The sequence below is a fragment of the Mustelus asterias genome, chromosome 5 (assembly GCF_964213995.1).
Source record: "Mustelus asterias chromosome 5, sMusAst1.hap1.1, whole genome shotgun sequence".
Taxonomy (NCBI): Eukaryota; Metazoa; Chordata; class Chondrichthyes; order Carcharhiniformes; family Triakidae; genus Mustelus; species Mustelus asterias.
The window spans coordinates 88,947,357-88,971,085 of record NC_135805.1 but is presented as its reverse complement, the minus strand read 5'-3'; the positions used below and the strand labels follow the sequence as shown (position 1 = coordinate 88,971,085).

Below are 23,729 nucleotides of genomic sequence, written 5' to 3'. Positions count from 1 at the left end.
ACTTTTACATCACCGACTTTGGAATTTCAGAGTTTTATTATTCTAAATTTCAGTTGTCACAATTCAATATTACTTTTGTCTGACCACTGTCTAGTAGATGTACTTGAGAAACAACACTTCAAAGACTAGTTTCCTTCTCCAGGTTTATAATTAAGTCAAGTCAGCAAGGAAGCTCAGACAGTGGAATTGCATTTCCCAGTCACACTGCTGAATCCCTGAACACTGAAAATTGTGTGCAATGGTTCTTGCTTGTGTTCTGAGAGCATGTAGATCAAAAGGCTGAATCTGATTTTCTTCCCTTTCCACCACATTGATAGGAGACTGAAAGTACCACAGACAATGGAGGCTGGAATTCTTTTACAGCCTGAATTCCAGCAATCTCCTGAATAAAATATACATTTTTAGCTGTGTTGCTTTGTCCTATATTTTCTATTTGTAAGGAACTATAAATTATACACATTGAGACTCATTTTAAACTCACTTGCGTTGAGTCTCTCAGATCTTTGAGTGGGCTTCCTGCCCAGTCCTGGCAGACTTTGTTCCATTTTACCAGATGATGATGAACTTGAGGTTGAATTCTGAGGACTTGTTGAACACCCATCTGATTGTTTCATTTCCCAACCTGCAGTGACAGGTGATATTTTGTTTTTAAATAAAAACGAAAACTGAAGAGAACAAATATATGAAAAGCAATTTAAATAAGACACTGAAGTCAAGCACCAAGACAGAAACTTTCATTCAGGTTTACGAGTGTGCGTGTGTGCACACATGTCTGGGGCTGAGCTTTCTTCCCAACATACATTAACTTTATATAATAATGCCATCTCAAGACCCAGGCTGCGTGGGGTATGCCCATTCCTCCCGTGTCTGCATGGGTTTCCTCCGGGTGCTCTGGTTTCCTCCCACACTCCAAAGATGTGCAAGTTAGGTGGATTAGCCATGCTAAATTGTCCCTTAGTGTCCCAAGTAGGTTAGGGGGATTGGTAGGGTGAATGCTTGAGGTTACAGGGATAGGGCCTCGGTGGGATGTTCTGTCAGAGTTCGGTGCAGACTCGATGGGCCGAGTGGTCACCTTCTGCACTGTCGTGATTCTATGATACAATACCAGCCAGTTCTTGCTGGACAATGTTATGCATTCATGTACTTTTTCCAGTCATTATTTGCAACTTGATTTCTGGCTCGAGGACTTCATTGTTAGACTGTGATTCACCAGGGAGATTTGGTAATCTGAAGGAAATGATAAACCTAATAGCACTCGGTGAGAATTTCAAATAAATTTTGGATGCAACCTGGATGAACCAAATTCAAATTCTGAATTTTCTCAATTGGAATCCAAGATATTTAAAATGACAATAGTTAATAAAGTAAAGAACTCTGCACACTTGACATTCCAAATGTGACAGCTATACATTTTAAATATTTCAGAACAAGTAATTAATGTAAATTAATAAAACATGTTGCACAACATGTATGTACTGGTTACAGTTTTATGTGTACACAACTGTAACTATTAATTGTCGCTAAAGCAACTTTTCAATTGCTAACACATTTCTGGTTCTTTTAATAGTTCCCTTGGTACAGCTTGGTTGAACATTAAATATCAGTTCATATCAACACTTCAAAATTAAATGTTACAATGAGTAACAAAACAGTTAGGTTGGATATTGCCAGAACAGTTTAATATTTTTTAGCATTTTATGTTGTTATTCCATTCTTAGGTGTAATCAGCGAATCACTTGCGATGGCTCCCATTCCAGTTCCTGCATTGTTACTTCTTGAGGTCAGACAAGAATCTATCCATGGCTCTGTCCTTTTTCTCATCTCCATGCTGCCCCTCGGGCCAACATGAAAAAAACAGAGGGGAGTTTTACCCCCCCCACCCGCCACCGGAATTGTGGTGGGCAGGACACGGACCATGCAAAGGTCCATTGACCTCGGGCGGGATTTTCCGACCTTGGGGGAGCACAGTCGGAAAATTCTCCCCAGAGAATCAGTTTCCAGACTGCTTGTCTGATATCCAGTACTGAATGGGCAAAAATTTCCTCCAGCTAATTAATGGGAAGATTCAAGCTATTACCTTTGATCCTCATCATAATCTCTGTTCTCGAATCATTTATACCATCATTCTCCATGCAAGCTATCTGAGGGTGAACCAGACTGTTCATATCCTTTGTGTGGAGATGTCAGCGTTGGACTGGAGTAAGCACAGTAAAATGTCTCGCAACACCAAGTTAAAGTCCAACAGGTTTATTTGGTAGCAAAAGGCACAAGCTTTCAGAGCGCTGCCCCTTCATCAGGTGAGTGGGAGTTGTGTTCACAAACAGGGCAGATAAAGACACAAACTCAATTTACAAAATAATGGTTGGAATGCGAGTCTTTACAGGTAATCAAGTCTTAAAGGTACAGACAATGTGAGTGGAGAGAGCGTTAAGCACAGGTTAAAGAGATGTGTATTGTCTCTAGCCAAGACAGTTAGTGAGATTTTGCAAGCCCAGGCAAGTCGTGGGGGTTACAGATAGTGTGACATGAACCCAAGATCCCGGTTGAGGCCGTCCACACATCAGGACGGCCTCAACCGAGATCTTGGGTTCATGTCACACTATCTGTAACCCCCACGACTTGCCTGGGCTTGCAAAATCTCACTAACTGTCTTGGCTGGAGACAATACACATCTCTTTAACCTGTGCTTAACGCTCTCTCCACTCACATTGTCTGTACCTTTAAGACTTGATTACCTGTAAAGACTCGCATTCCAACCATTCTTTTGTAAATTGAGTTTGTGTCTTTATATGCCCTGTTTGTGAACACAACTTCCACTCACCTGATGAAGGGGCAGCGCTCTGAAAGCTTGTGGCTTGTGCTACCAAATAAACCTGTTGGACATATCCTTTGTGCCATATTTGAAAGAGAGGAGCTATTAACTACATATCCATTTTTAAGACTCCTCCTTACATCTCAGTAAGAGCATCTGACTCCCTTCCTTAGCTTTTCTGCTGCTGAAGCCCTCATCCATGACTATTTTACTTCTAGACTTGACATATTCTAACTTGCTCTTGACCAACTTTCCATATTCTTCCCTCCGTAAACTTGAGGCAATCCTGTGTCCTAACTTGCACCAAATTCCATGCACCCATCAGTCCTATACTGGCTTCTGGTCAAGCAATTCCTCGGTTTTAAAATTCTTTTAAAATCTTTCCAAGTCCTTGCCCCTCCCTATCTCTGTAATCTTTCTTCAAATCTCAGTACCCTGCAAGATACCTGCCTTCTTTCAAATCAGGCCTCTTGGGCATCTGTGATTTCTTGGCTATCCCTGTATAAATAACCCATTTTGTGCCTATTCTCTGTTCCTTCTTAGCTAACCAATTTTCTATCCATACTAATATGTTAACTCCTATACCATGAGCCTTTGTGGCACCTAATCAAGTGCATTCTGGAAATCCAAATTTCCCGCATTTACAGGTTCTCCCTTATCCAGGTTGCTGGTTAGTTCCTCAAAGAACTCTTTAAAAAAAAAATTAATCAAGTCTCATGGCCAGGATTTAGCACCCTCATTTGCTAGGGGCATGCATGACAACGGGAACACAAAAGCTCACGGGAGGCCAAAAATTAGGCAGCACAGTGGTTAGCACTGCTGCCTCACAACTCCAGGGACCCCGGTTCAATTTCAGCCTTGGGGTGACTGTCTGTTTGGAGTCAAGTTCTCCCTGTGTCTGTGTGGGTTTCCTCTGGGTGCTCCAGTTTCCATCACGGTCCAAAGATGTGCAGGTTAGGGTGCATCAGCTCTGCTAAATTCTCCCCCAGTGTACCTGAACAGGCGCCGGAGTGTGGCGACTAAGGGATTTGCACAGTAATTTCATTGCAGTGTTAACGTAAGCCTACTTGTGACACTAATAAATAAACTTTAAAAAACTAGTATTTGAGCAGTCAGATCTTGCAATGTGATTGTCTCTGCCCTCCACCACTAGGGGGCGAGGGGCAGTGCCAGGGCAAGGCTTCCTCTGGGATGGTTCATAGTGGGGGGAAGAGTTTCCTGTGTCCATGAGAGGAGGAGTGGTTGTTCCCCGTATGTATAGGGTGCTCATTGTTTTTATTTTTGGCTTTGTTGGAAATTGGGTCGCCCTGTAAAAACTAAAGCCGACACTGCTGGTGGGACAGGCTCTGCCAGTGTGGAGCCTGCCTCTAACATTTTAATTTCTCAAAGTGTTGGAAAAAGGTGGGAATAACCGACAGTGCAGATGGCACGCACAACGTTTTTCTTGCCTGAGTCAACACTTTAAATAAAAATGGAAAATTCCACCAAATTTCTCTTCCACAGAACCATGATGACTCTGCTGATTGCTTGAGATGTGCTAAATGCCCACCAATAACTTCCTGAATAACAGATTCCAGTATTTTCTCTCCGACAGCTAAGCTAACTAGCTTGTAGTTTCCTGCTTTCTGTTTCTCTCCATTCTTGAATAGAGGAGATACATTTGCTATTTTCCAATCTGATGAGACCTTTCCAGAATCTACGGAATTTTGGAAAGTGAAAAACAACACATCTACTATCTCAGCAGCCGCTTCTTTTTCAGATCCTAGGATGAAGTCCATCATGACTGAGGGAGAGGTCAGCTTTCAGTTCCACTAGTTTTCTCAGTACCCTTGCTCTGATGATTGCATTTTATTTTAGGGTTTCCCTTTGCTTTCACCTCTTGATCCACAATTATTTCTGGGATGGCGTTGGTTCCCTCTACCATGAATACAGAATACTGTGAATCTGTCCTGTAACTGTGAATATAAAGTGGCACTGTGCACAGTGGTTAGCACTGCTGCCTCACAGTGCCAGGACCCGGGTTCAATTCCTGGCTCGGGTCACTGTCTGTGCAGAGTCTGCATGTTTTCCCTGTGTCTGCATGGGTTTCCTCTGGGTTACTCCGGTTTCCTCCCACAGTCTGAAAGACATGCTGGTTAGGAGCATTGGCCATGCTAAATTCTCCCTCACTGTACCTGAACAGGCGCCAGAGTGTGGTGATGAGGGGATTTTCATAGTAACTTCATTGCAGCGTTAATGTAAGCCTACTCGTAACACTAATAAAATAAACTTTATAATAAAGATGCAAAATATCGATTCAATTACTTCGCCATATCCTTCTTTTCCATTATTAATTCCCCTGACTCACTCTCTAGAGGAATAAAACTCACTTTACTTACTCTTTTCCCTTTCAAATACTTGTAAAAATTCTTACTATCTTTTTTCTAGCTAACTTTCTTGCATTAAGGTTAACCCTAACCCTAATTTCCCCCATCTTATTATTCTATTCGTCATTCTTTACTGTTTCTATATTCAGACCAAACTTCTGACTTGTTCCTCAAATTTGTGGAATCGTACGCTATATCTTTCAATTTGCTACTATCTTTAACATCCTTAGTTAGCCACAGCTGGTCCACCCTTACCTGAGAGTCTTTCTTTCTCTCTGGCATACATCTTTGATGAGTGTTATGAAATAGCTTATTAAATGACAGCCACCACATTTCTATTGACTTATCCCTAAACTAATTTCCCAATTCACTTTAGCCAACTCTGTCTTCAATGCAAAATTCAATCATGTTATGATCATTGCCACTTAGGGATGCCTTTACAGTGGTGTCATTAATTAATTGTCTTGTTGCACATTCGCAGCTCTAGAGTAGCCTGTTCTTTGGTTGGCTAGAATGTGCTGCTCTAAGAAACCATCCAGAAACACTAAGAATTCATCATCCAGGCTACCTTTGCCTATCTGATTCAGTAAATCTATATAAAGATTATTAAAATCACCTATGATTATCACTGAACTTTTGTCACAAGCACCCATTATTTTTTCCTGTACACCCCATCCAATGGGGCCTATAAACTATTCCCTTGCATCTTACCTTTACTATTTCTCTTTCCAAACTGATTTATACTGTCATCTTTAGAACAAAGGTCATCCCTCTTTAACGTACCAGCGCCATCTTTAATTAACAGAGCTGATAGGTGTAGTTTATAGGCCACCAAATACTGATGAGTGTAAAAATGGTACGGCAATTATTATGGGGGACTTTAAACTACATGTCATTTGGTCAAACCAGGTCGGTTAAGGCAGCCTTGAGGAGGAGTTCACAGAATGTATTCGCGATAGTTTCCTCAAACAGTATGTAGTGGAACCTACAAGGGAGCAAGCTATCCTAGATCTGGTCCTGTGTAATGAGACAGGAATAATTAATGATCTCACAGTTAGGGATCCTCTCAGAAGGAGCGATCACAGTATGGTTGAATTTCAAATACAGATAGAGCATGAGAAGGTAAAATCCAATACCAATGTCTTGTGCTCAAACAAAGGAGACTACAATGGAATAAGGGAGGAGTTAGCTAAGGTAAACTGGCAGCAAAAACTTCATGGTGGGTCAATTGGGGAACAGTGCAGGACTTTAAAAGCAATTTTTCACAGTGCTCAGCAAAGTATATACCAGTGATAAGGAAGGACAGTTGAAAAAGAGGTACTCAGTCATGGATACCTAAGGAAATAAAGGAGTATCAAATTGAAAGAAAATGCATACAAAGTGACAAAGATTAGAGGAAAACTAGAGGATTGGGAAATCTTTAAAGGTCAACAGAAAGCCACAAAAAAAGCTATAAAATTAGTGGAATTCTTCCGAGGACATTACGAACGTGGTGGACAAGGATGTGGTGTATCTGGATTTCCAGAAGGCATTCGACAAGGTGCCGTACAAAAGACTGCTACATAAGATAAAGGTGCACAGCGTTACGGGTAATGTATTAGCATGGATAGAGGATTGGTTAACAGAAAGCAAAGAGTGGGGGTAAATGGGTGTTTTTCTGGTTGGCGATCAGTGACTACTGTGTGTCTCAGGGATCAGTGTTGGGACCGCAATTGTTTACAATTTATATAGATGACTTGGAGTTCGGGACCAAGTGTTGCGTGTCAAAGTTCATAGTTGACACTAAGATGAGTGGTAGAGCAAAATGTGCAGAGGACATTGAACATCTGCAAAGGGATATAGATAGTTTGAGTGGACATGGGTCTGGCAGATGGAGTACAATGTTGGTAAATGTGAGGTCATCCATTTTGGGAGGAATAACAGCAAAATGGACCATTATTTAAATGATAAAAAATTGCAGCATGCTGCTGAGCAGAGGGACCTGGGTGTCCTTGTGCATGAATCACAAAAAGTTGGTTTGCAGATGCAGCAGGTAATTAAGGCGGCAAATGGAATTTTGTCCGTCATTGCTGGAGGGATGGAGTTAGCTTATGAAGAAAGACTAAGTAGACTGAGACTATACTCATTGGAATTTAGAAGAATGGGGAGGTATCTCATAGAAACATATAAAATTATGAAGGAAATAGATAAGATAGAAGCAGGGAGGTTGTTTCCACTGGTGGGTGAAACCAGAACTAGAGGGCATAGCTTCAAAATAAGGGGGAGCAGATTTAGGATTGTGTTGAGGAGGAATTTCTCCACCCAAAGGGTTGTGAATCTGTGGAATTCCCTGCCCAGTGAAGCAGTTGAGGCTACCTCATTGAATGTTTTTAAAGCAAAGATAGATAAATTTTTGAACAGTAAAGGAATTAAGGGTTATGGTGAGCAGGTGGGTAAGTGGAGCTGAGTACATGAAAAGATCAGCCATGATCCTATTGAATGGCAGAGCAGGCTCAAGGGGCCGAATGGCCTACTCCTGCTCTTAGTTCTTATGTTTTATCTACCCCTCTACCTTTTCCCAACTTCCCATCCTTCCAAAATGTCAAGTACCCTTGCATATTTAGGCCCCAACCATTATCATCTTGCAGCCATGTCTCTGTAATTCTGTCCAATAAAAAAAACTTTGAAGCAATTTGCCTTGTAACTTTTTGAATCACAAATTTGACATGCTAAACTACTCAAATTCGATAGGCAAAATGTATGAACTTGAGCAATGTCATTTTTTAAAAATTCAATTGCTTTTAAAGTTGGTTTAGAACTAACTATTCCAAGATAATTATTTGAAATGCCTATGCACTTCACCATTATGGTCTTTTAATTTGTTATTGTTAAAATATTCTGTTTGAATAGCTTCCTTCCATTAGATGCAACTTTTTGCATATCAGAGTTCACCTTGGCTTGCTGGTAACTGTTAACAGCATCATTTCAGCCTTTGTGCATTCATTCTGTTGTTTATAATACGAAGCTTTGGATCATGTATAGACGATTTCTCACAGATTGTGGCTGCATCAGCATATGTACTTGGTGAATGATGCCTACATCTATTAACTCAGTTGACTGGACGATTGGTTCGCGATTCAGAGCAACGCCAGCAGCGCGGGCTCAATTCCCGTACTTGCTGAGGTTACTCATGAAGGTCCACCTTCTCAACCTTGCCCATCTCCTAAGTTGTGGAGATCCTCAGGTTAAATCACCACCAGTCTGCTCTCCCCCTTAAAGAGGAGAGAACAGTCAATGGTTATCTGGATCTATGGCAACTTTACCTTACATCTATCCACACAAAAGTGCATGCATTGCCTTACATTAATTTACATACCGCTGTTCTGAGACTACTTGTTTTAAACAAATAAATTATCCCATTATAGTCTCAGTCTTGTGTTTCGCTACAATTGTAACATATTTTGCTATGGCATTTCTTCACCGATATACATAAAACATCTGCGATAAAACTGATATATTCAAGAAGAAAATGTCCATTATATGTTCTTTTTTTGCAAAGAACACATAACTAACTATATTTGGGAAATAACTACTTAAAGCATACCAGTCTTTGAAGCTGTCTGGTCAGTAGCTTTTACAGACTTCAGTAGCAGCCGTGGGCTGGACGACACGGGTAAACCAGGCCGACACTGCTTTCTCTGTTGCTGCTGTTTGAGGGCCTGTGGGTTGGAAAAATGTTTTCTGCAGTCAATTGAGAAGCGTCTATTAATAGCAGCAAGTACATAGAAAAAACATACCAGGTGATTTTTTTTTCCTCTCCAGAGGCTGCAAAGTGTCATAATTGTAATAGATTTTCCTCAGGGATTCATAAAACCTCGAGTTTTAAAAAAAAATCCTTTGAAGTAATAAACAGATCAAAGAGACCAAGAAAATGCAGGGACAGTAAACGGTTGTCAGATATTGTAATATAATGATCATTAATAACACAAGTTATATGGACAGAGGGCCCCATTGCTTCAGTGTTTCATCAATGCACTTTATTGAAAAAAGATCTCAAAAAAATACTGATAGAATGCAGAGTGCAGATTCCGTAATTCCCAAATCACAGGTACATAATTTATCAGGGAGCATTCCTGCTCAGGAATTCTGCACAATTGAAATGGTACATGTGTTTATGTGCAAATGTTAGTATTCATAAACATCCCCTACAACATATTTTGGTAGCAGACATTTTGAAATGAGATCACTCAACGTAGCTATTGATCTACTTTATTTCTCCCCAAACTTTTATGCATTTCGATCAACTTGTGAGGTAAGTGTTTCTTGGTTTTATATCATAACACTAAAATTAATCATACTCTGATCGTGCAGCACGCAAGGTAAATAAATGGCAGAGGTCCTCTTCAGTATCCAAACTAAATACTTCTCCAGTGGGGTAATTCAACCTCTCAATAAATGTTTACGGATTCCAAAAATAGGAGCAAATGGATCAATTTTAAAACATATTTGAACCAAACTTCATTGTGCTTTTGTATTTTCCCACTGAACTAAGAATGTTCAAAACCGTTTTTCTCTCATGACCTTTGACAGGTTCAAGTCAACCCAAAAACTAAGTCCTAAATGTGAAATGTGGACTGCTTAAATACATTGGGCCAGATTTTTGATGGTTCAGAAAGATTTGGAGGGCCTTCAAAAATGGATGGTGGGATCTGGATTTAAAAGCCCTGCCCCATTTCTAGCCAAAATCAGTTTACCTGGTTGGATAAAGGGGGTGGGGTATCCAGTCAATATTAGTTGAGAGTTGAAACAGACTCCATTTTGGCTGCTGAAAGGGTCATAACCGAAAGGGTAGGTGTCATGAACTGGTGGAGTAGATGTAAACACTCGGGGCAGATAAAAACTGTATAATGGTCATGATCTGAAGTTTTTTTATGAGCCTGATTTTTAAACTTAAAGACAAAACAGGCTGCGGCTGTCACTGAGAGTTTAAAAACACTCTGCTAGATTGCTTTGATTGACAGGAATAAGTATCTAAAAAGTAGTATTTGGTCATACAGTTTCAATAGAGCCCTTTGTTGACATTTTTCCAAGGATTAGCATTATGATTTTAGGAATGCTTGGCTAAGTTTCAAAAACTAAAATGAACTCAGCGGAGGGTTTGGAGATTACAGTTTGATTGACAGCTTAAATAGGCTATCAAAGGAGTTGCTGAGGCGATTTTACAAGAATCTGGCAAAGTGTCAGGCTCAGTCAGCAAACTGGCATCTAACTCTCCAGTTGGATAAACAAACTTTCTCTCCAGATTTTGAGCCTTTTTAAAGAAAAAAAAAGAGTGGGTGTAGTTTATGTCTTCATTCTGGCGGATCGGGGACTCTTAGAACCAGCAAAGGGCACCACAGAAATCTGGGCGCCCTCTTTGATCAGAAATAAAAATAAACTCCTCCCACTCATCGGGTGCTCTTCCCCCCTCCCAACAATCACCGCTGGCATTTCCCCCCCATGTCTTAGTGACCACTTTCCTCCTTCCACCAGTACACAAATTAATTTCCCCCCCCACTAGGGTCTGACCTTGCCCCCTGACAAAGAGGGCATTGTCAAGTTGGCACTACCAAGTTGGACCTGGCAATGCCAACCTGCTAGTGCCAACCTGTGCCAGGGGCAGTGCCAGAAGATGTGGCCAGAGCACAGGCTGGTCATGACCCTCTTCCCAGGAGACTTTGCTCCTGGAGGGATCCCCTCGACAGGTTTACGTTTTTAAAAACCTGTCAAGAACCTCCACAGTGAGGTATGAATATTTAGTGAGGGGCGGGATCAAATGGTGAGGGAACTAGATAAATAGATTTAAATTTGAGTGAAAACTATTGAAGTAAAATGTCGTTGGTGAGCAATTGCGATCACCGTGCAATTCGCGATTTCCGGTTTTCTACAGATTTTCTGCCTCGGCCGGCAATCCTGTGCACAGAGAGTCTGGGTTCAAAATCCCGCCCGCTGTCTTTGTGCAAGAGTCTGAATAGAAGCTGATTTGTTTTTATAAGAGACTAACCGCGAAAAGCTTTTATGATTGGGATTTCTTTTCACCATCAAGTATGCAGGAGTGAGAGATTATGAGATTGTTCAGACTTTTCTTTATCACCAGATGTCTCCTGAAGTCTGCACATGATCGGTACTGAATGAGTGGCTATGCAGACAAAACGTACTGTTCATAGAGTACATAGGAGAGAAGGAAAGGGTAGCAGAATGTAGTGTTGCAGTTACAGACAGGCTGAAGAGAAAGTTCAGCTGAATATATGGTAGGTACATTCAAAAGTCTGATGGCAGCAGGGAAAAAGCTGTTTTTGAGTCGCTTGGTATGTGTTTTCAGACTTTTGTATCTTTTTTCCAAAGGAAGAAGGTGGAAGACAGTATGTCAGAGGTGCGTGGGATCCTTGATTATGCTGGCTGCTTTTCCGAGGCATCGGGAAGTGTAGATGGAGTCAATAGATGGGAGGCTGGTTTGAGTGAAGGACTGGGCTACGATGACAACCCTTTGTAGTTGATGGACGCATCATATGAAGTCTCTTTTTTTTTAAAGAGTCAGCTTTGTTTCTAGTACCTGAACAGTATACAGATTTTTATTCCACTGAAACTACCAATGTACTGACTAGCTTATTCTCTTGTTGCCTGATTCCATGTCAGAGTCCATAAAGGATCACACTGCCAGAGCTGGCACCTTCCAGGGATGAAAGTCAACTGATGTCCATACTTCAGTCCCAGCTGAAAGACTTCTTACCTCCAGAGTTGAGTGTCAGCACAGAAACCGCGACAGAATCTTTATCACTTCTGAAGCTGCACAATCCTGTACAGCAGTCTTGTCCCTGAGATAATTGTCTATTACAGAAGTTGGTGCTGTTTTGTCTCCATGGCCTCAGCAATTCTTCCCATTGCCCAGGACAGAGCAGCTGTACACAGAGAAGGTGGGGCTCTTACTACTAGCTACAGACAGTAGAAAGTCCTCCTGAAATTTCATTAGGAAATCACTTCTTTGTCTTTTCCTGAAAGGCTTACAGGAATCCTGTTGTTTATCTCCTTTGTTGTCTCAAGTTCATTGAAATCTCAAATCATCAATGACGTCTTCAGTCTTTGGTGTAGCGCTGAATGATATGGCAGTGACAGTCTTCTCTGGAGTTGAAGATAATGTACCTTCAGAAGCTCTTTTCCTCGGTGCTTTAAGGGGGAAACAAGTTCCTTAGAGTGACCAGAGTTACGAAGAAACAGAGAAACTAGAAGATGGAGTAGGCCATTCAGCTCTTCAAGCCTGGTCTGCCATACGTTTTGATCATGGCTAATCATTGAATATCCTGATCCCCCTTCCTCCATATCCCTTAATCCCTTTAGCCCCAAGAGTTATATTTAATTTTTTCTTGAAATCAAACAACGTTTGGCCTCAACTACATTCTGTGGTAGTGAATTCCACACATTCCCCACCACTCTCTGGGTGAAGAAATTTCTCCTCACCTCAGTTCTAAAAGGTTTACCCCTTATCCTCAAACTATGACCCCTAGTTCTGGATTCCCCCACTATTGGAAACATTCTTTCTGAATCTACCCTCTCTAACCCTGTTAGAATTTTGTATGTTTCTATGAGATTCACTCTCACTCTTCTAAACTCCAATTAATATAATCCGAGCCGACTTAGTCTCTCCTCACTAAGTCGTCTCACAACACCAGGTTAAAGTCCAACAGGTTTATTTGGTAGCACGAGCTTTCGGAGCGCTGCCCCTTCATCAGGCGAGTAGAGGATTTGGTTCACGAACAGGGGATATATAGACACAAACGCAATTACAAGATAATGGTTGGAATGCGATATGACAGACCTGCCATCCCAGGAATCAGCTTGGTAAGCCTTTGTTGTACTCTCTCTATGGCAAGGACATCCTTCCTCAGTTAAAGACACAGAAACTGGATACAATACTCCAGGTGTGGCCTCAGCAATGCCCTACACAATTGCAACTAAACATCCCTGTCCCCATATTCAAATCCTCTTGCTATGAAGGCCAACATGCCATTTGCCTTCTTTACTGCCTGCTGTACCTGAATGCTTACTTTCAGCGACTGATGCATGAGGACTCCAAGGTCATGTTGAGGATCCGCCTCTCTCAGTTTACACCTATTCAAGTAATAATCTGTCTTATTATTGTCAACAAAGTGGATAACCTCACATTTATCCACATTATACTGCATCTGCCGTGCAGATGCCCCCACACACAGCCTGTACAAATCATACTGAAGCATCTCTGCATCCTCCTCACAGCTCACCCTCCTACCCAACGTTATAACATCTGCAAATTTGGAGATAATATATTCAGTTCCCTCTTCCAAATCATTAATATATAATGTCAACAGTTGGGGTCCTGGCACAGATCCCTGCAGCACCCCACTAGTCACTGACTGCCAATCAGAAAAAAAAACATTTATGCCAACTCTTTGCTTCCTATCTGTGAACCAGCTTTCTATCCATCTCAAAACATTACCTGCAATCCCATATGCTTTGAGTTTACATAGTAGTCTGTTATGTAAAACCTTGTTGAAAGCTATCTGAAAGTCTAAATAAACCACATCCACTGGTTCCCCTCGGTCAACTCTACTAGTTACATCCCCAAAAATTCCATAGATTCGTCAAGCACGATTTCTCTTTTGTAAATCCATGCTCTCTTTGTCTGACTATATCACTGCCTTCCAAATGCCGAGTTATGAAATCCTTGATAATAGATCCTCGCAACTTCCCCAGTCCTAACATTAAGCTCACTGGTCCACAGTTCCCTGTTTTCTCTCTACCTTCCTTTTTGAATAGCAGGCTTACATTAGCTATCCTCCAATTCTTTTCTTCTAGTCCCAGAGAGTCCAAAGGTTGATGCTGTTCAGTCTTCTTTCCAGATCAGTCTTTCATTGAAAATTCCTCATCGTCCTTGCAGTTCAGTCATTCTGAAAGCTACATTCTTGCTTACCAGCAATGTTGGCATAGTGGCACAGAGATTAGCACTGCTGCCTCACAGCGCCAGAGACCCGGGTTCGATTCCCTGCTTGGGGCAGTGTCTGTGCGGAATCTGCACATTCTCCCCGTGTTTGCATGGGTTTCCTCCAGGTGTTCCGGTTTCCTCACATGGTCCGAAAGACATGTGGTTATGTGCAGTGGCTATGCTAAATTCTTCCTTAGTGTACCCGAACAGGGACTGGAGTGTGACGACTAGTGGATTTTCACAGTAACTTCATTGCAGCGTTAATGTAAGCCTACTTGGGGAGGGAGATGAGTAGGAATTGAAGTTGAAGTAGACATCTGTAGTTGTAGCAAGAAAGTTACAGAAATGCAATGTAAGTAGTTAAATACATATTTCTATATTGTTCGTGTCCACGCCTGGATGAATGGAGCTCCAACAACACAGAAGCTCAACACCTTTCAGGACAAAGCAGCCTGCTTGATTGGCACTCCATCCATGAGCTTAAACATTCACTCCTCCACTACCAATGCACAGTGGCAGCAGTTTATACCATCTACAAGATCATAGAATCATACAAATCCTACAGTGCAGAAGGAGGTAATTTGGCCCATCGAATCTGCACTGACAAATAATTCCACTCAGGCCCTATCTCCGTAACCCCCAAATATTTACCCTGCTAATCCCCCTAACCTACGCATCCCGGAACACTAAGGGGCAATTTAGCACGGCCGTTCAACCTAATCCGCACATCTTAGGACTGTGGGAGGAAACCGGAGCACCCAAAGGAAACCCACGCAGACATGGGGAGAATGTGCAAACTCCTCACAGACAGTCACCCAAGTGGGGAATCGAACTCAGGCCCCTGGAGCTGTGAGGCAGCAGTGCTAACCACTGTGACACCATCCTGGGAACTCACCAAGGTTCTTTGACAGCCATTTCTAAACCCACTACCTCTACCCCCTAGAAGGAGAAGGGCAGTAGATGCATGAGAACAACACCATCTGCAGGTGTCCTCCAAGCCACACACCATCCTGACATGGAACTATGTTGCCATTCCTTCACTGTCACTGGGTCAAAGTCCTTGAATTCCTTTCCTCACAGTTCTGTGGGTGTAACTACAATAGTGGGCTGCAGAGGTTCAAGAAAGCAACAGATCATCTGCTTCTCAATGGCAATTCGGGAAGGTAATAAATGCTGGTCCAGCTAGCAACACCCCCAGCCCATGAACTAATAAAAATAAAGTATACTTGGGGCGAGATGTAGTATAAAGGGTCAACAGGTGGGATATAATATAAGATGCAGATGATGATGTCGCACTGACAACAGTCGGTCACGTAGACTTGAGAGAAAGAGAGATTGGAGCATTATGCCTCGGAGTTGTCTGCCTGTAACCTGTTCAGATGTCGTTATAATAAACAAGAGTTAAGCAGATACCAGAGTATGAACTAACCAAGTACCACATCTGGAATCCAAAATAAAATGACCATCTAAGAACAAAATAGATACGGATTCAAAACATGCTGGCAATTATAGTTTGGTATGAAGGTATCTCATTTAAACATCCCCATTTCACATCGTATGTTAAGTATGGTCTTCAGTTGTAACATGAAGGGAACCGGAGTGTTGACTCATTAAATATACATGGGGTAACCCAAGCAACTTTCCACCAGCAAAGGAGAAAAAGAGTCCAGGGAATAAGAGTGTTACACATGTCAAAATATTGAAGCATATAAAGGAGCAAAACATTCGCTTGTCATAATGTGTTGAAACAAAAAATCTTAAAGTTTTAAAAACACAGGCTTACTGTCTGGAAGAATAGTTTTATCTGAGCATTACCAATTTCATTCCTTGTGAAAATATGTAGCTACATCCTCTGTTTTTACTGCTCTATTTTATCGGCACCTCACATCTGACTCATTTTGATTGGAAATTGCAGGGGCCCGATAGCTGCAGGATTCCACTCAATACCTGTTTCTATTCTAACTTATTCTATCCTACCTCTTATAAGCTTGATGGTTATTGCCCTGGGCAAAATTGCTATCTTTGGATTCTTTCCTTAATCCAACTAATCAGATTAGATTCACAGCATCGGCTGGGTTCAAGAGGGACGACAGCATTGCTTTTGCCTTTGCGCAGACTGAGAAGGAAGTCAGGAGCAGGTGAGAAACTCAAGGCGTTTTTTCAACAATACAAGTCTCAGAAAGGACTCAAAAAACTCAAATTTCTTCAAGGTTTTAGAGCTGTCTGCAGCTTTTGACATGGATGACTTCACCATCTCCACCAAATGCCCTCCATCGATGTGCAGCTGGATGGGATTTCACTAGCTTGGTTTCATTCTTACCTATCAAATTATTGTTAGTCATTAGAGAATGACTTGCAATGGCTTCTCATCCCACTCCTGCACCATAACCTATGGAGACCCCCAAGAATCTGGCCATGACCTTCCCCTCTCCTATCTTCTCACAGAATCACAGTTCTCCTCAGTGACGTCATCTGAAAACAGAGTGCCAGTTTCCATATGCAAGCTGATAACACCCAGCTCTACCTCATCACTTCTCTTGAATACTCTAGTCTCTAAATTGTCAGACTGCTTGTCTGACATCCAGTACTGGATAAGCAAAGATTTCCTCCAAATCAATATTGGGAAGATCAAAGCCATTGTCTGTGGTCCTTGCCACAAACTCCATTGCAAGTCACCAATTTCATTCATTGCCTTTGTTACTGTCTGAGGCTGAATTAGACTGTTCTCAACTTTTGGTACTAACTCCGAGATGAGCTTCTCACCGCATGTCTATTCCATCATTAAGACTACTTACTTCCATCTCCACAACAATTCTGGAGTCTTCCCTTACTTCAGCTCATCTGCTACTGAAAGTCTCATCCATGCCTTTGTTAGCTCTAGACCTAGCTATTCCTAACCAATGTTATTTTCTTTGTAAACTTGAGCTCGTCCGGTGCCTCGATATACAATATTGAATTTATTCCTAACAAAATTCACAACAACCCTGAGTAGTAAATCATCTCCTTCTGCTTCACATCCGTAACATTTATTTCAAAGCAAACAAGGAAAGCATGAATACATTAAACAAAACAAAATATTTTGATTGATGTGACATACTGCAACTTTATATACATGCTCACTGTTTCCCCCTCACAATCTCAAAATTACTTTTAACAGTTATGTTATTTCATATCTACAATTATTTTATTGCCAATATTGTCAATAATGTAAATGAGGAAAATGACACCTTCCATCTTTATCCAGTTCAAGTCAATTTATTTTCCTGGCTTGCTGATGTAATTGTGGGGCAAAATTTAAAAGTGAGCCAAGAAACATTGAAGTCAGGTAATGATTGTTCAATTTAAGGAGCCATTTGGTCCATTGTGCCTGCACCGGCTCTCCAAATAGGCAGCATGATTTCCTGCCATTCCCTTGTATCCCTGCACATTATTTATTTTCAAATAGTCATCTAATGCCTTCTTGAATGCCTCGATTTAACCTGCCTCCACCACACCAGCAGGCAGTTCATTCCAGACCAGAACCGTACGCTGTGTGGAAAATGTTTTCCTCACATCATATATGCTTCTTTTGCAAATCACTTTAAATCTATGCCCTCGAGTTCTCTGTCCAGCCCCCTCATGATTTTGAGCATCTCTTTCAAATCTCCTTAGACCACTTCTTTCCATGGAGAACAGTCCCAACCTCTGCAATCTATTCTCGCAACTGAAATTTCTCATTCCTCTTCTAAACCTCTTCTGCATTGTCTCCAATGTGCTCACATCCTTCCTGTAGTATGGCACCCAGAAATGTACATAATATTCCAGATGAGGTCTAGCGAGTATCAGCATAACTTCCTTGCTCTTGTACTCTATTCCCCTATTGAAAAAACCCAGAATATGATACATTTTATTAACCACTCTCTTCAACTGTCCAGCCATCTTAAATGAACAATGCACACACACATTCAGGATCCTCTGCTTCTGCACCCCTTTAAGAATTTTATCCTTTATTTTATAGTGTCTCTCCATGTTCTTCCTACCAAAATGCATCACCTCACACTTCTCTGCACTGAACTTCATCTGCAACCTATCTGTCCACTCCACCAACGTGCTGATGCCCTTTTGAAATCTAACACTGTCCTCTTTACATTTTACAATACTGCCAAGTTTTGACCAGATGCTGTTGAATGGAAAAATACTATACCACACAACTGGTGACAGAGAAAAAACATTTTAGCACATTAATTTTTATTTACATCTTTTTCATTTCAAAACGTAATTGCATTCAGGCAAAAAAATTGTGACGGTTATTCTGCACCCAAGCTTTGTTCTAGTGTATGCCATCACTTTTTCTGGAAAGAAGGTGGGGGGGAATTCTCCCATTTTGAGACTAAGTCCTGTGATGGGGATGAGAGTGTGGAGTGTTTTCTGCTGTGGAGACCAGCGGGAAAACACACCAAAACTTCCAGCCCCGACCTAATTAATTATTCACCTGGGTGTGTTCGGTGATGGGGCAGGCCTGAATGGTGCGTAGTCTGCTGTTGTGTCTGGGTGCCATATTGAAAAGGCCGTCAACATCCCTGACCCACCACTGATGAAAGGTGGATCTTCAGGACGTTCTGAGGCTGGAAGATGGACCCCCTCTAGGACACCAAATCTGGAAGGACCACATGCAGATGCTCCCTCTCACCCGCTGCTGTGGTGTTCCAGGATCCAGGGTTGTCAGCAACCATCCCAAACTCCAGAGGCATCCCAAAGCATTTTTCAGGTGAGTCCTGACGCCATGTTGTTTCAGACCTGTTTCGCACCGGCATTGCAAAGAATCTGGAATGGGGCAGGAGGATGCCTTTATCTGCATCCCAATTACAAGATGCAGTTGAGGTTCATGCTGGCTTCTGACTGCTATCCTGACCCATTAAGGTGACACCAGCAGAAAATCCTGCTGTAAATCCACACTGACATGAAACTAATTTCTGGCTTCCCATCCAACTCGATGGCGGGGACTTGGGAGGATTTTGCCCATGGATTTTTGAAAAGTTTTAGCTAACTATAAAAAAATCTAAAATTATTCTAAGGGCTATTACTAAAATGATACACTTTGTTACATATTAGATTCTGGCAAAACAGACTGGAGAGAAAACCTTGATCGCAACAGAATCTGCTGCATTAAAGCTGGATAATTTTATTTGTTCAGTTGTGGCTAACAGCAGCCAATGGTAATATAGTCAACTAAGAGTTTAAACTGGCAAACACCCTTCTAATCAGCAAGAATTAATTAACTGGGCTTTCTCCTGGTTGGAAAAATATCTCAAGTGTGAGGTGTCTCACAGAGCAATTCGGCATAAGAAAGGTACTGACCTGTTTGAGGGCCTTCTTGCTGTGCTTCTGGGATGGAGACATAATCTTATTCTGTGGGATGGAAGGGGAGGGGCAGCTTGACTGAGGTGAGGCTGGTTGAGGTGATAACCTGGATGAAACTTGGAAAAAGGAATGGAAAATTAATATATTCAGAAAATGAAATTAATCATGTAAACAGACCAACATCAAATTTTCAACTTAACAATCGTTCCTATGAGTTACTGAGTGATGTAAGAAGTCTCAGGACACCAGGTTAAAGTCCAACAGGTTAATTTGGCAGCACTAACTTTCGGAGCCAAATAAACCTGTTGGACTTTAACCTGGTGTTGTGAGACTTCTTACTGTGCTTACCTCAGTCCAACGCCGACATCTCCACATCATTACTGAGTAATAACATTTTAGTTTTATTTTCCACTCAAATTAAATTATGTTGAAATCATCACAATTGTTAACCACTGAGGGTAGACATCATCATGTTTGTATCGTATAGTAAGCACAACACCACATTCAGCAGAAAATAATAACGAACCACAAAACAAACACAACAGTTACCAATCAGTATGCAGTTGATAGATCCTAACACAATTCTCCAAAAGAATAACAGACATACTGATATTTGACCTCACAGACAATGACTGTCGAAAAGCTGGGGCAAAATGGAATCATAAAGCTGATTTTACATTTATGTTTTTAAACTGGGTACTTCAGGGTATTTTCCAGTGATCTGATGAAGAGTTAACTTTGCTTTGTTGGTTTATGCTTAAACCTAATCACTGAAATTAGATGGGTACATTCAAATCACAATATTCACTTTATTATGTGTAGAAGATACTTCATCATCATGTAGTTCATTCAGAACGACAATCTTCTGTTCTGCGCACTCACATTCATGTTATTATGATATTCAACCTTTGATGTCACGAGGCCATTGTTTTTATTGCCAGCTTCCTCCTCTTCAATCAATTCAACATCAAACCAATATTTTTGTTCCCTCTAAAAGCATGCAAGCCCGAAGCAAAACCGGAAAAAATAGGAATATAAAGATTTTGTTGTCACCACTTGATGCATAGCTGTATTGCTTTTATCAAATGCCTCGTAAATTTTGAGCAACAGCCATAACTAAAACCATTAAAAAGTCTAATCTTAGGCTAGATAAAATGGTATTTCATATTAATGAACAAAAAAGCATAACTTACAAGATAGAAATGGCAGGTCTGCTTGTAAATCATACAACATTTTATTGGATGTTATTGTCCTGCACAGCTCTGTAATGCATGTGACAAGAAAAGTAGGTCACACTTAGCCGAATGTCAAATGATAAAACAAAGTGAAAGGTCATAGCTGCTTGGTTGCTTAATGTTGTTCTTTCAAATGTTCATGTATTTATCACAACTTAGAGAAAATGTTAACAAAAAAGGCAAATAAGCTCCCCTCATTTTCAAGGCACCAAGTCCCTGATGTTGGCTAGCCTTTAAGGCAAAGGCTTAAGTGAAAGTTGTACTTTTACATGATAATGGGGGAGAAATTCATCGACAAGGCACCTCTGAGCATTTTAACACAAGTTTTGGTGGCCAGTCACTTTGCCCCATTTGCATTGGCCTGGGATGACGCTGATGATTGTCAATGAAGGAAGAGGAACAAAAAGCAGTGGAAATTCAAAAGAAACTTTATAGTGGGAAAAACCATAAGGTAATTGGTTAGAATATAATAGCAGTTATATTGTTAAAAATCATATGCTGTTATTAGGCAGGATTTAATTACTCAGGCTGAGAGTAAGAATGAGCTATAGGAGGATAGATAACAGATACTTCATCCTATATGCAATAAGCTCAACAAAGTTACAGGCAGAATTAAATTCCATGCGGATTCAACCAGCCTCTGGCCTGAACTCCAGCAGAGACTGGTATAACCCAATGTTTTTAGCTTTATATACCCAGGGAACCACTAGTCTCCTAAAGTTATGAAGGGGCATTATTCAGACTCTGGCAGAATTTCAGCACTGTGCACTCTTTTCCTAGCTCTTTCTACCTGAATGGTCAATCAAAGCTTTAAACAGAGAAAGCATGACCCATAAACTGACTCCAACAAACCTAGGTTAGCCACACCAGAATGAGTTTTCTGTTAGAGTTTGCGCCAATCCACTGGACCAGCAAAACTCAATGTGCATACCAGAAACCATGGAGACAAAAATCATGATATGGAGATGCCGGCGTTGGACTGGGGTAAACACAGTAAGAGTTTTAACAACACCAGGTTAAAGTCCAACAGGTTTATTTGGTAGCAAATGCCATTAGCTTTTGGAGCGCTGCTCCTTCGTCAGATGGAGTGAATATCTGCTCTCAAACAGGGCATACAGCGACTGTATGCCCTGTTTGAGAGCAGATATTCACTCCATCTGATGAAGGAGCAGCGCACCGAAAGCTAATGGCATTTGCTACCAAATAAACCTGTTGGACTTCAAAGTCAAGCCTGGCGTATTTAGCTGGTGTTGTTAAAACTCTTACAAAAATCATATCCAGACTCGGACTTCAGCAAGTTCATGAGCAGCTTAGATAAACAAGCTAACCATTCAAATGTGGTGAACTGAATAATTTTCAGGCAATAATTTTCTGTTTTACCAAATTTAATATTTTTTATGCCTTCATACGTGGGATGTAGGTGTTGCTGGCAAGGCCAGCACTTATTGCCCATCCTTAATTGCCCTTAAGAAAATGGTGTTGAGTCACCATCTTGAACTGCTGCAATCTTTGATGGGGAAAGTACTCCCATAGGACTAGCAGTGAAAATGCAATAGCAAAGGAACAATGTTTACTTCAAGGTTAGGGTTACCTCTCGAGCTAGGTATTGCTTTACACTTGTCATTAACTTTAACGTCATGTAGATTCATAACACCTAACATGTTTTATGGTAGAAGACCATAAAGTTGAGACAAGCCTGGGCTATTTCAGTTTAAAGTAGTTATCGCTCAAAAGATAGATGCCGTAAAAATAAATCAGCAGACCTAGAATTGTTTTATGAAATATATTTGTTCTTACTCCAACTTTTTAATCTTCCTTTCTTTTTCTTGCCTCTACTCTCCCTTTTCTGTAACAACTTCAACTTCATTGTGTAGGTAGCCCCTGGGCTCATTACTTTGGTTACAAGCATCACATGACTATGGACACGTAAATATTATTGAGCTGAGTGCTATCCCACCCACACACAGAGCTCATCGGGTAGATAAGAAGAAAAACCCTGGGTATTTTTTCTTCCTCAGTCTTGGGATGCGGAGTTCAAATACAGCACCTTTACCACCACATGACTCAACTGGCAAACTGACCTGGGGTCTTCCTGTTCTATAGTTCAATTACATATTGTTTCATCTAGCTGATCAAGTATTGCTGGCTTTGCAAAAGAAAGCATCAGAAATTGATTCACAGTGGAGGAACAAAGAACAAAGAACAATACAGCAAAGGAACAGGCCCTTCGGCCCTCCAAGCCCGTGCTGCTTCCTGGTCCAAACTAGACCATTCTTTTGTATCCCTCCATTCCCACTCCGTTCATGTGGCTATCTAGATAAGTCTTAAACGTTCCCAGTGTGTCTGCCTCCACCACCTTGCCCGACAGCGCATTCCAGGCCCCCACCACCCTCTGCGTAAAATACGTCCTTCTGATATCAGTGTTAAACGCCCCCCCCCCTCACCTTGAACCTATGACCCCTCGTGAACATCACCACCGACCTGGGAAAAAGCTTCCCACCGTTCACCCTATCTATGCCTTTCATAATTTTATACACCTCTATTAGGTCACCCCTCATCCTCCGTCTTTCCAGTGAGAACAACCCCAGTTTCCCCAATCTCTCCTCATAACTAAGCCCTTCCATACCAGGCAACATCCTGGTAAACCTCCTCTGCATTCTCTCTAAAGCCTCCACGTCCTTCTGGTAGTGTGGCGACCAGAACTGGGCGCAGTATTCCAAATGCGGCCGAACCAACATTCTATACATCTGCAACATCAGACCCCAACTTTTATACTCTATGCCCCGTCCTATAAAGGCAAGCATGCCATATGCCGCCTTCACTACCTTCTCCACCTGTGATGTCACCTTCAAGGATCTGTGGACTTGCACACCCAGGTCCCTCTGCGTATCTACACCCTTTATGGTTCTGCCATTTATCGTATAGCTCCCCCCTACGTTAGTTCTACCAAAATGCATCACTTCGCATTTATCTGGATTGAACTCCATCTGCCATTTCTTTGC

General features: G+C 41.4%; 1 protein-coding gene across 12 annotated transcripts in view; it reads right to left on the bottom strand.

Moving 5' to 3' along the window:
* The window catches only part of asxl2 (ASXL transcriptional regulator 2), a 232,264-nt gene that overhangs the window by 47,765 nt on the left and 160,770 nt on the right, over positions 1 to 23,729 (bottom strand). For 8 of the 12 annotated variants that reach the window (XM_078213002.1, XM_078213003.1, XM_078213013.1 and 5 more), the window contains 3 exons: positions 19,490 to 19,608; positions 8,762 to 8,876; positions 482 to 622 (listed from right to left, as the gene is read on the bottom strand). In XM_078213002.1, coding sequence (XP_078069128.1) covers positions 482 to 622; positions 8,762 to 8,876; positions 19,490 to 19,608 — 375 coding nt within the window. Of the gene's footprint in view, positions 1 to 481; positions 623 to 8,761; positions 8,877 to 19,489; positions 19,609 to 20,685; positions 20,755 to 23,729 lie in introns of all 12 variants that reach the window. The other 4 variants (XM_078213001.1, XM_078213006.1, XM_078213010.1 and 1 more) reach the window with 1 other exon arrangement.